The 13,182-nt window shown below is 38.4% G+C and overlaps 1 protein-coding gene across 3 annotated transcripts in view; it reads right to left on the reverse strand.

The window, feature by feature from the left end:
- Window positions 1-3,160: 3,160 nt before the first annotated feature.
- The window catches only part of PAFAH1B1 (platelet activating factor acetylhydrolase 1b regulatory subunit 1), a 70,874-nt gene continuing 60,852 nt past the window's right edge, over window positions 3,161-13,182 (reverse strand). For all 3 annotated transcript variants that reach the window (XM_079130912.1, XM_079130913.1, XM_079130914.1), the window contains 3 exons: window positions 11,648-11,749; window positions 7,979-8,135; window positions 3,161-6,977 (listed from right to left, as the gene is read on the reverse strand). In XM_079130912.1, coding sequence (XP_078987038.1) covers window positions 6,904-6,977; window positions 7,979-8,135; window positions 11,648-11,749 — 333 coding nt within the window. In that variant the 3' untranslated portion in view covers window positions 3,161-6,903. The remainder of the gene's footprint in view (window positions 6,978-7,978; window positions 8,136-11,647; window positions 11,750-13,182) is intronic.

A 13,182-nucleotide genomic window follows, 5' to 3' on the forward strand; every position in this document is an offset into this window, starting at 1 on the left:
CTTGATTGTGTGATCCTCCTGTCTCAGCCTCCTGTGTACCTGGGCATGCCCCACTGCACCTGGTAGATTGCAATTTTTGCTGAAAAGGTAAATAGGCATTATCAGGGAAAGCTTAGTGTGAGACCTGGCATGTGCTAGGTTCTGGCTGCTTTGTGGATGGGCAGCTATTCAAGATGTAAAAACAGTCTCCCCGAGTTGTGTGTGGCCCATCTATCCTGATCTTTTACTTTCTATTTGACTCTTATTCCATGTTTGGATTCTCTTAACATGTATATTTATTTAAAAAATATTTTAGGACTGTGGATGTAGCTTAATGGTAGCACACATGACTAGCATACACAAGACTTGTTTTGATCCCCAGCACCACACACCAAAAACTTTTTACAGTAACCACCATAACCAAACTTTGAGGGTTGTGTTATCTGCATCCATTTCCAGCCCTCCAAATGGTCATTGCTGAATGTAATGAGTACTGAGAGAACTGTTAGCCTTAATTCAGAAATTCCCATGTATATTGCAGTTGAGAATAAAATATCCTGATGTGGCCCAAAGATTTCCTCACCACAACCTCCAGGGTCCAAACTACCAAATAAAGTCAGGTGGTTGGGGCTAGGGAGATAGTTCAGTCAGTAGAGTGCTTGCCTTGCAAGCACAAGGCCCTGGGTTTGATCCCCAGTACCGCAAAAAAAAAAAAAAAAAAAAAAAAAAAAAAAGGTGGCTAACAAGTGTAAGGTGAAATATTCCTACTAATGGTGGTAATCCACTGATTTTAAAAGTATGATTAAATCCACTGATTTAAAAAGATGTATTCAGGACATAGTGACCTTGAAGATAAAATGATCACAAATTTGTGCACCACAACTTTTGCTTATCAATCCCCAGCCTCCTGTGCTCCAATGGGTGAGCAGTGGGTGACGCAATAGAGCACTCAGGAATGGGATAACATCTTTCTTGAGCATGGTGGTACATGCACACCTGTGATCCCAGTGACTCAGGAGCCTGAGGCAGGGGATATAAAGTGCCCCTGAGTTCAATTCCCAGTAGTGGGCAGGGAGGTTGTTTGAAACGTCTCAGAATGTCCTCCTTACACATACTAGCTCATAAGGTACAGTACACAGTACAACTAGCGAGTGCATTTCAAGTTGCAGCTCACACCTTAATTGACTAATACCTCTGGTCTGCAACTCCCATGTGTCAGCCTTGGTTTTCCTGTCCCTAAAACATATATTTACCAGCAGGGGGCGTGTGTATGAAGCATTTGTCCCTAATAAGAATTTGTAATGCCATTTGTCTTCCTCCCTGCCCTACTCCCTCCACCTCCAATTTCAGTGAGAGGGCCAAGTGACCAAGTGGGAATGACGACCATCAAACATTCACAAAGCAATGAACTCCCTGTGTCAAAAGTGAAGATGAAAGGGAGAGAAATCTGAGTAAAAACCCTGGCTACCAGGGGCTGGGGTTCAGGGACCAGCAACTTTTGCCCAAATTTCTTTGGTGAGAAGTTGAATCATTTAGATCAGTGGTTCTCAAATAAGCATCAGAATCATCTGGAGGCATGTTGAAATGTTTCTGGGCTCTCCTGTCCTTGCTTCCGAAATGACAAAGCAAATAAAGGAATGACTGTGTCAAAAAGGGCCATGACCACATACAGCCTATTTGCTGCACAAGCTGCGCAGTATGTGCCTAAGGACAAGGCCATTAAGAAACTCAGCATTCAAAACACAGTAGAGGCTGCAGCTGTGTTCAACGCTTCTGTGCTTCCCAAGCTGTGTATGAAGCTGCTTTACTGCATGAACTGTATCGTTCACAGCACGGTGATCAGGAATGGATCCCTTGAAGCCCAGAAGGACCGGATCCCCCAGCCCAATTTAGACTTGTGATGCTGCTTCACAACCTCGACCTATGTGGAAGGAGCTGGGTCCTTACTAAAGAAAAACTACTCTCTGGAAAAAAAGAACAACTTTACAAGAACCTGTCTCAATGAAAAGGGCTGGGATGTAACTCACTGGTAGAGTGCCCTCAATTCCTTGAGTGGGGGGATTGTCAGGATGTGGTGCCCTAGAATTTGCATTTCTAATAAACTCCCAGGAGAGGCTTACAACTAACTACTGGCTCCAGAACAACAGCTGTCCCAGATGATTTTGGGAGATCAGCAATACCCAGAAGGTAGCACAATTTCTCCCCCATCTTCCACTCTGCTGTCCCTCACCATCCATCAAGGAACAGAGATAGCCATGAATCCTGGGAGGAGACATGATGTATATGATGCACCACAGGCTTTGAATGTTGCCCATTTCAGGACAGTGATACTAAGGCTAAAACTCTACCCCTTGGCAAAGTGGTCAGGCCCAACACCAGGTTTTCATCCTAGGGTGAGAAAAGAGGAGCCCTGGAAGGAAATGGGAGAACTGCAAAAGGCAGGACACTAAGGCAAATTATGTTGTTGCTTAGGACCCAGATTCCAGCAGGGGAGGCTACTTCCAATAGGAGGCAGGGAAACAGCTGGGTTACTGTAAGAAGAGCCACCACCTCATTTAACATCTGTTTTTGTATATGAAATAATGCTGCAGACTTCGTGGCCATCCTTGGAGACACTATGGGCAGCAGCCCAACAGCCTGGGGATAAGACAGGACACAGCCACGTCTCGTAAAGCACATAGAAAATAATGGGACTCCCAAGACTCATTTTGGTACATTTTAAGCAAACATGCACTGTTAAGTATCTTCATGAATCCAAGGGAAGAGAGGGCCACTGTAGAGGGGGCTGTAGAGCATCTCACTGGTTTCAGTTCTCTAGCCACAGCTGTAGTCAGAGAATGTAAAGCTGGAGGGGAAGATGGGGCTATAGCTACCCAACAGTCAGCTCTATGTGAACTCACCAGACAAGACCCTCTACTGTGGAGCTGCTTCCTCCAAATAAAGGGAAGGACAACAGCAAAGCCATGGCTGGATGGCCATAAAGAAAAGCCTTCTGTCAACCTCTTGCTACCCCTGTGACCAACTTAGATCTTGTTCTTTGTATGACTGGCCCCACTTCCTACATAAGAAGACCAAAAAAGAAAAAAAAAAAAGAAAAAAAATCAGATCTAGTTTTATAGGCATTTAATAGTTTACCAATTGGTACAATAAGATTTTTTAATATGCAGAAAACATGAATAAATTTTGTTTTACACAGTCTGAGAGCAACAAATCTTACTGTAAAACACAAGAGCAATATTATATACATTCCTTTACTGATTTTTTTTTTTTAATTGTGTCAATATCTTCAGTTAACTCTTACAATCTGGGGAACTGTTTTCTCCAATTACCACCTCTACAACGTTCATAATGAAATCAATGCTTGCCTTCATGTCAGTGTCAGGATCAGATTTTAACTCGAAGATTTTGTGTTTATTTCTAACATCTTCAGAGTGAACTTTAGGGATGCCTGAAGGATGGGCAGGACAAGAAAGCAGCTACTTACATGATATAGTGGAAAGATAAAAAGGCTAGTTCAGTCCAGTCGTGACTTGTAAATCCAGCTTGCCCTCCCCCCACCCCACTGGAGGAAAAAAAAAAAAGAAACCTTTTTCCACCAATTTTATACATGTCGCTTCTCTACCAGGAGATTCTTTGCATCATCTAGATTAATCAACACATTGGATTTATATACAGCTGGACAGAAAAAGTAACCATTTTAAGTGCCTTTTCCTTCAACTTTTTCAACTTCAGTTACTTAAGGATTATCAAGCCACCATCAACAAACAAAATGTCTTTTATTTTTAAATAGTTTTTCTTTAAATTAAAAAAAAAAACTATTTGATGAGTGATATTATCTGGAAGTTCACACAGAAACAGAAAGAGGCAAACAGGAAAGCAGGAAACAGGGCACTGACAGTAAGGAGACTGGGCTTGGTGAATCTAGAGCCAAAGCTTCCAAAGGATTACAGCGCGCTCCACAGCCCAGGACAACTTGCTAACACTAGTGATTTCGGATAGTGCTCTAGGTACACCATTGGTCACACCACACAGACAAACAGGACGGTCTTAGTCTCCTAAAGTGCAAGATGCCATGTCAAAAAGCAACTATTCTTCAAGTGATGTCTAAACCAGTTTCCATGGCTTGCATTTCAAGAGTGCAGCCAGAATTTCTTGGGCACATTATATTAGGGTGGCACTGGAATGTCTGTTTTCACACATACACACACGCGCACACACACACAGTCAATAATCATCTGAGGATGCAATTCTACCAGCTTTTTATTTCTTAAATAAGTGGCCAATCTGAGAAAGTGACAAAGCAGCAGTGAACCTCTAAACCAATTAATAGTCCTCTACTTACAATCCAAACCAGTAACCTCATCATTGTCCTTATCCCAGGCAAGGCACAGGGTTAGACAGCAGACAGAGAAAACAGAACACAGAGTAAGAAAGGGCATCAATAGGGCAGTGTCAAACAACAGTGCAGGAAACCTCTGCAAATCTGATTCCAGACTGTGGATGGATTGCTCTCCCCCACCCCCTTCATTATTTAACAGGGCTTGTTACATTTGGATCCAGTTGTGGACCATCCCTGAGATTCAATGTTCGCTGCTTCTTAAATGGACGATGTCTGGTAACTCAACTAAGCAGCAGGCTGTGGCAATCTCCCAAGTAAGGATAACTTTGTTTACAGAGTAATTGTTTCTCCTCCTTTGTCAATGACAGTCACTGTAGGCTGCAGGGGAAGAAACCCAGCGAACAGCAGCTTTGTTTCCTCTACATCGGTACCATTTTTTTCTTTTATTAATATCTGTGAGTGATTTCTATATGTTGTGGCTTACCCTTAAACAATTCATGTTGCTACATGCTAAAAATGAATTAAAATACAGGACATTTATACATGTACAAACAAATGTTAAGATGCACCATTTCTATGTATTTATATTTCTTGAAATAAGACAGGAAATAGCAGCAAATGAGAACAAAGATATTTTCCATAACTTCTGTAGAAAAATCTAGTCAGAACAGCCAGGGGAAAGAAAAGACATCTCAATATAAGCAGGGTTGTGAGGCAATATTGTCCTGAAAGTTAACCTACCACATTTAAGGAATTAGCTTAAGATGTAATTTTTGTCCTCAAAAAATAGTTATTAGTTCTCAAAACACTTTCCCTTCCAGAGACATTTCTCAGGAATTATTAAAAACAAGAAGTAAACAAACAAAAGACACAAGCTAGACATTGAGCTGCTTCTGGTTAATACATATGGCCTATTCTGTGTGTGTACCTACAGGACATTAACTCTCACCCTTTGTCTTTTTCAGGAACCAAATTTCCATTAACTATTAAAAGGGACATCTGAAAAAAATCATATATTACACGAATGCATAAAATGTAATTTAGAAAAAAAAACTTGGTTAAAACTGTCATTATTTCATTGCTTCTGCTAACTTTTCAAATGACTCTCTTTATAAAAAAAGAAAACTGTTATTTAGCTAAGCAATAGAATTCTTTATTAATGACTGACAATGGAGTGGTGTCCGAAAGTCATGGATAAAAATTCTCTTAAACCTACTTTGTAATTACTTTGGATCAAAATATACAATATATCAGGGATGTGTAAAATGCTTAATGGCCACATTAGAGGGGGAAATAAAGGAAGTGATTTTTCTTTTGCTGGGAAAAATCCCCATAGTCAGAAATAGTTTTCAGAAGCACTGGGATCAAAAAGAGTTTGTTCTAAAGCATGGTTGTGGTATTCCACAACAAGATTTATTCTGGTTCAAACTTTTAGCACTTCTAAAACGCGGAGGTTGTATGTGTGCCATATACATATACAGACTTACCCACTTATAGATAGGCCCATATACTTACAAAATATTTATATATAAACAAAAGGTCAAAAAACAGTACAATTTTATGCACACTCCATTAAACCCTGTCATTTTTTTTTAACTTGCAAATGAAACAATTCAAATTTTGTTAACTCATGTTGAAAAACAAACTGTTATTTCTCTCACTTCTTTAATATGGGCAAACATAACCTTTTCAATATTTCTGTCGTTATGTAATGCACATTGCACATCCCTAAAAACATCAAAAACAAAGTGATTTGTACCATGACACTCAATGGGAAGATTAAATTCTACTTGGAATCACATCACTTTACAGTCTAATAGTATGAAGAATACAACTAGAAGTATGTCTAGCATGGAAAACAGAAGCTTAGAATATGAGTGTTTTTTAACCTGTTTACAAAGAAGACCCAAATGAAAGATGATTTGCTATTAGCTGCTGAGATTTTTCTTATTCAAGATTTACAATCATTTTCTTACATAAATATACCACTAGCCTTTGCTTGATAGGTTGCCAAAACAAACATATCCTATTGATTTGGCAAATGGGTCATGACAAAAATTCCAATGTGTACTCCCATTAATTACATAGATGGTTCAGAAGATTTTGTTATCTAACATCCTTAAAGATTTATTAAGCACACTTAAGTGATGTTACATAGATACACATTTCAGAAAAAGCCCTAAAAACCACCACTTTTCCCCAAATGAGGCCATCAAGTCAGGCACTGACAGATAGCAGAAAGAAAAACAGGAATTTATAATCCAACATAAAACGACACTGTCAACTATTCAGTTTAGTGCCCTAGTTCAATTTATTAAACTTCTGCCCTCGTAGGCCTGGTGTGACCAATGCCAGCCCAGGTTTTTAAACCCTATGGTACTTCTAGACAACGTATGTAAATTTACAGTATACAATTTGGATTCACCATGCATGAATACTTTGTGTGTAACATTTAATAAGCTCAATCTACATCCAGAATAATTTACATGAAAGGACAATATTTATTTAAACAGAGCTCAATGGGGTAACCATGGTATCATCAGAGTGCATCCAGAGGAAAAAAGGGAGGAGGGGCCCAATGAGAATCAACGGCACTCCCACACCTTTACTGTTTGATCTACACTGCCAGTAACCACATAGGGTGCCGTCTTGTGGAAATCTGAAAGAAAAAAAAAAACAAAAAACAAAAAACAAAACCCTGCTTTCAAACCAGATCATGCCACAAATAAACAAATTCAAGCACCAAGAATATCAGTGTTTCTCTGTACATACACATCTACACTCCTAGAAGATACCAAGTGTATCAACTGAGTAAGGGAGTCTGAACTCAATGATTAAATTCTTTATTTTTTAAAATGTATTTTTAATTGTTGATGTACCTTAATTTTATAAATATGTTGTGCTGAGAATCGAACCCCATGTCACGCACATGCTATGCAAGTACTCTACCACTGAGCTACAACCCCAAGCCCTCAATGATTAAATTCTGTATTAACACTTCAGTGAAAACACATTATCCCAATCCAAAATGGGGTTTGAATTTTATTTACAAGGACAGTCCCAGCATATCCATTTATTGAACATGATGTTCCAAGCTTAGTACTAATGCTTTATGTTCATGTTTAATCCCTGAAATATTAATGTGAGTCTTTGGCTCTATTTTACTAAGGTACTGTGTTCATTATTAGGTCCACCACATCGCAGTGTATTATAATTTACTGACTGTATTCACTATTTTAAATTCCAGATTTGAGTTCAGATGATAGTAAGGATGTTTAATAAATTCAAATACAACTCCCTGAGTTCTTCATACACAAGAGTATGTACCTGCCACAGGGAAAAGTTGAATAAGCTTTCTTTTGAGTAGTTTACAACAAGTAGCAGAGAAAAATTACCAATAAGGAATGTGGTTAATTATTCTTTTCACAATTCTAGGTTCAAAAATCAATCCAGTATGATGGAGAAGGTAATTTATTACTAGGCTAATGATGAAGAGCAATTTAAAGCAACTGATAGGACTCCACAGTTTTAATCTGCCTATTCTATTCTGCCCTGAAAGCTCTGTGGTCATTTCTTACCTGGAAAAGTCCACAAAATTACATAAAACTTTGTTACACCTGGCACTCCAAAATTTAATAAAAACTTCATAACCGTACATACCCAAAGAGGTAACAAAGTGTTCATGCGCATTGAGGGTCTTCATGCATCTTTTGTTCTTGTAATCCCATACACGTAGGGTCTTGTCATCAGCACAACTCAAAATAAATTTCCCCCCAGAATGGAACAGAACTCCACGTACCCAGTTATCATGACCCACCTTAAAGACAAAAAGGTATTTGACTAGTAAAAGGATAAATTGTTTTAAGTAGCATCTATGACTAATACATTTATTACAGTGAAACTATGTATACTACTATTCACTAAAAATGAGACTGACAATTAAATGTTCTCCCCATGAAAACGCTATCTCCAACAGGGCAAGTCAATAAAAATCTTTGCACTGGAAATACTAGAGCAAATTATGACAAATCTTTTTTAAAAATGGTTATGAAGGTATCATGAGTGAACCAACATGAACAGCATTAAACTGCATTAAGAATGTAGAGGCTGCAGAAGGAGGATCATAAATTGAACATCAGCCTCAGCAACTTAGCAAGCCCCTGTCTCAAAAAAATTAAAAGCAAAACTGGGGATGTGGTATGTGGTTCAGAGGTTAAATGCCCCTGGTACCCCTCCCTTTCCCCCCAAAAAAGAATGTAGAGGATGAGTACAGCTCAGTGGTAGATCAAGTGCTTATTAACATGCACAGGGCCCTAAGTTTCAATTCTCAGCATGAAAAAAGCCAAGATAAATGTATTAAATATTCTACTTGTTGTTGTGCTAGGGATTAAACCCAGGGCCTCATGCATGCAAGGTAAGTACTGTGTCACTGAGTTATTCACCCCCCCACTGGAAACCCTATCTCTAAAAACAAACAAAAATATCAATACTTTTTAAGTTAAAAAAAAAAAAACAAAACAAAAAAACAATATTATATACACCAAAATGTGAACACTACAAAAGACCAAGAAGAAAAAAAAGTTTAGGAATTCTAGATTAAAGGAAAAGGAAATTAACAGGACAGGACCAGAAAGTGCAATGTGTGATCCTTGACTGGATCTCAGGGATTAAAAGAAGTTATAAGGGACCGAAGAAAATTTGACTATGCAGTGTTGCCAATGTTAAATTTCTTATGTGTGTGACTAATTTTATTGTTTTATATACCCCTTTTCTTAGAAAATACAAGCTAAAGTATCATAATATCTGTAGGAACTGTCAAACAGTTCAGTAAAAGGAACACATATACACAAATTACTAACTGGTGACTTTAGGTGAAGGATATATACGGCATTTATTACATATCTATCCATCTTGTTTATCTCTTGTCCCAACAGTTCTCTTCTTGTAATTTACCCTAAGAAATGATTAAGGGTATGCATGACATTTAGTTAACAAACATGTTTATCAAAAGACTATAAGACATGGGGGCTGGGGCTGCAGCTCAGTGGTAGAGCATATGCCACGCAAGGCACTGGGTTTGATCCTCCAGCACCACATAAAGATAAAGATATTGTGTCCATTTACAAAAAAAAAAAAAAGACTGTGAGCCAATCCCAGTGGCTCAGGAGGTCGAGGCAGGAGGATCACCACCAGTTCAAAGCCAGCCTCAGCAACTCAGCAAGACTCCGTCTCTAAATAAAATATTAAAAAATGGCTGGGGATGTGGCTCAGTGGTTAAGCGCCCCAGGGTTCAATCCCTGGTACCCTCTGCCAAAAAAAAAAAAGACTAAGTCAGGTGGCAGGAATACATGCCTATAATCCCAGCAACTTGAGAGACCAACGCAGGAGGATTGTTAAATTCAAGGCCAGCCTTGGGAATCTGGCAAAAACTCTGTCTCAAAGTAAAAAGGGCTGCAGATACAGCTCAGTGGTAATGAATCCCTGGTACTACCATTAAAAAAAAAAAAAAAAAAAAAAAAAAAAAAAAAAGGTGTGGGGGGGAGAGGGTGTAAAACTTTATAAATCAGTGTGACATAAGCAATGTCACATACTTTCTAAGTTTGCTACAAAGCAATATATATAGTATACCATTTTTATGTAAATACTACTTATCTATGTATTAATTTAAGAAAAAGATTATAGTACCTACCATATTAGACAATGCACATATAGAACTTCACTGTGGAAAGTTACATGGGACAGCTCTAAGTCTAGAAAAATACGCTTGGAAGGCATTATCAAGTATGGTAGAAGTGATCTGATGGTGATTTTTATTTACTTGCTTTAGCTTTTCTATTTCTAAAATTTTCCACAATGGCAATGACTACAGTGCTTTTATAAAAAGAATTAAAAACAACTTTTTTTTATTAAGGTAATGGTTATTAAGGTAATAGTTTTTTTGTCTTGGTTTACTCTTCCTTACTTGCCCTTATTTAAAATACTCTTATTACCCCAACCTATAAAAAAGTTATTAGTCACTAGAGGGAAAGGCCTCTACAAGGCCAGGCATGGCAGTTCACACTGGTAGTTCCACAGACTGAGAAGGCCAAGGCAGGAGGATCACAAGTTCAAAGATAGCCTCAGCAAATTAGTGAGACCTTATCTCAAAGTGAAAAATAAAAAGGGCTGGGGATGTAGCTTAGTGATAAAGCACCCCTGGGTCCAATCCCCAGTACTGAAAGAAAAAAAACCTGTACAAAAAGTCAAATCACATTTCTTGTGGCCACAGCAAAATAAAACAGGAAAAAAGTATTAGGACCTGAAAATGAGACAGAAGCTTCCTGGGGAAATTTATGCTGACCTGTGCTATTACAGATGGTACAGCACTCTTAGTAATTTTAAATGTAGGTATACTTTTCTAACAGCAACATGGTATAACTGAACAAAGCTCAGAATACTGAGTTTAATTTTGTGTGTGTATGTGTATGGAGGTATTGGGGACTGAACCCAGGGGTGATCTATCACTGAGTTACATTTCCAGTCCCTTTTAAAAATATTTATTTTGAGACAGGGTCTCACTACTTTGCTAAGGCTTGCCTTGAACTTTGCCATCTTTCTGTCTCAGCCTCCCGAGCTACTGGGATTATATGCATGCACTACCACACCAAGCTCACCAATTTTTTAAATCAACTCTTGAAAATACCATGTGTCTGTCATTCTACACAAGACAGTCACTTTGAAGGTATGGTTAGCAACTAAAGAATCTCTAAACAAACATGATGCCAAATTATAAAAACTGCTAATGAATTAAAAATATCCACAGAATCTTTCAGAATTCCCTTATGCAAACCAAAATGTCGACAATCACTTACTAGCATTTATATATCTCTTTGGAAATCTCAGTGTTCCTAAAATGAAGTATTTCCAAATCATAAAGCTAAAACAACTGATTTCAGAATGTTAAACCAAATAAATTACATCATATCAATAAAGAGAAAGTGTTAAAAGAATTCATATACATAAGAGTGAAACAGACATGAACAACATCAGGATTGATTAAGTCTTCAGGAAAATTTCTCTCCTCCATAGGAGATAATACACAATTTTTAAAGATACAGTGAACGAGGATGACCCCCCACATCAGCACTGACTGCCTTTGTAGATTTTTTAATATAACATGACATTCTATAAAAATAACTTTCATACCCATTATAACAGAATCTTTATAAAGAAATTATTTTTTAAAGCCCAGAAAATTTTGGGCTTATTTTAGATTATTTACTAAGATATCAAAAAGCATCTAATACACAGTGATGAGACCAAAGAAGCAATGAGATTATACAAACTTACAAGGGTCATAAGGCACATGCCAGTACTGACGTCCCACATCTTAATAGTTTTGTCTCTGGATCCAGACAGCAAGAATGGTCCAGGCTTGCCACTTTTTTTAGTCTATAGAAAATAAGTAAAAATTAATTTCTCATGAATGAAGCTAAATAAGAACTTTAAATGGCATCCAGAATGATTTTTATTTCCAATTGTGTAAAACAGCAATGTTCTTTTATCTTTTCTTTTTTATATTTTGCAGTACTGGGGATTAAACTCTGGGTTTCATACATGCTAGGAAAGTGTTCTATCACTGAGCTACATCCCCCTGCCACTTTCCTTTTGAGACAGGATGGTGCTAAGTTGCCCAGGGTGTCCCTGAACTTGCAATCCTCCTACCTCAACTTCCCAAGTTGCTGGCATTACAGGTGTGCAATATCACACCCAGCAGCAATTTGTTTTTATCTATTGAAATATACAAGTCTATAGACACTATAGCTAGGCTACATAGAAAGGACCCAGATAACACTAACAGATGATAAATTTACTGCTTAAGACTTCTGTTTGTAGTCAGGCTGGGCACGGTGGCCCACACCTGTAATCTCAGTGGCTCTGGAGGCTGAAGCAGGAGGATCACAAGTTCAAAGCCAGCCTCAGCAACTCAGCAAGACCCTGTTTCTAAATAAACACAAAAAGGGTTAGGGATGTGGCCCAGTGGTTAAGCACCCCCGGGTTCAAGCCCCGGTACCAAAAAAAATAATAATAAAAAATAAAAAAGACCTCTATAATCAGGCCAAAGGGTATGTGCAGGGCCTTAGAGGCTCAATCCCCAATACTGCTATGATTTTTAAACTATTTTATTCATTTTTTAAATGTTAAGCACAGCCACAATAAAATTCATGACATGTTTGATAAGTAATAACCACCAGAGGGCAGAATAAAGAATTTAAAATGCAATGGGCCAGCCAAAATAGAGATCACAGAATCTTCATTTAGAAAAATTCTTGGGATGTGAGGGGAGATTTCCTCCTTTATTAGGATATAGTTTTAAAAACTCATGAGAGGATTGCCACTATAAAAGAAATGTGAGCCAGTCATGGGGGTACACACCTGTAATCCCAGCTACTTGGGAGCCTGAAGGAGGAATGGCAAATATGAGGTCTGCCTTGGCAACTTAGTAAGACCCCTAGCTCAAGACAATAGAAAAATAAAATGGGGGCTGGAGAGATAGCTCAGTCAGTAGAGTGCTTGCCTTGTAAGCACAAGGCCCTGGGTTCGATCCCCAGCACCCAAAAAAAAAAAAGGGGGGGAGAGGGATGGGAATGTAGCACAACGAAGAGTACCCCTGGGTTCAACCATCAGTAAAAAAGAAAGGAAGGGAACAGATTTTAACCCATACAACCTAGTCACAGAAATAACATTCTGCAACTTTCCCCCCCTCCCCAGTGCTGGGCATTGAACCCAGGGCCTTGTGCTTGTGAGGCAAGCACTCTATCAACTGAGCTATATCCCCAGCCCTATAACTTATTTTTAAGGTATTAATCATAAAGACTGAAATA

Source organism: Sciurus vulgaris (genome assembly GCF_902686455.1).
Source record: "Sciurus vulgaris genome assembly, chromosome: 3".
In the NCBI taxonomy this organism is placed as follows: domain Eukaryota; kingdom Metazoa; phylum Chordata; class Mammalia; order Rodentia; family Sciuridae; genus Sciurus; species Sciurus vulgaris.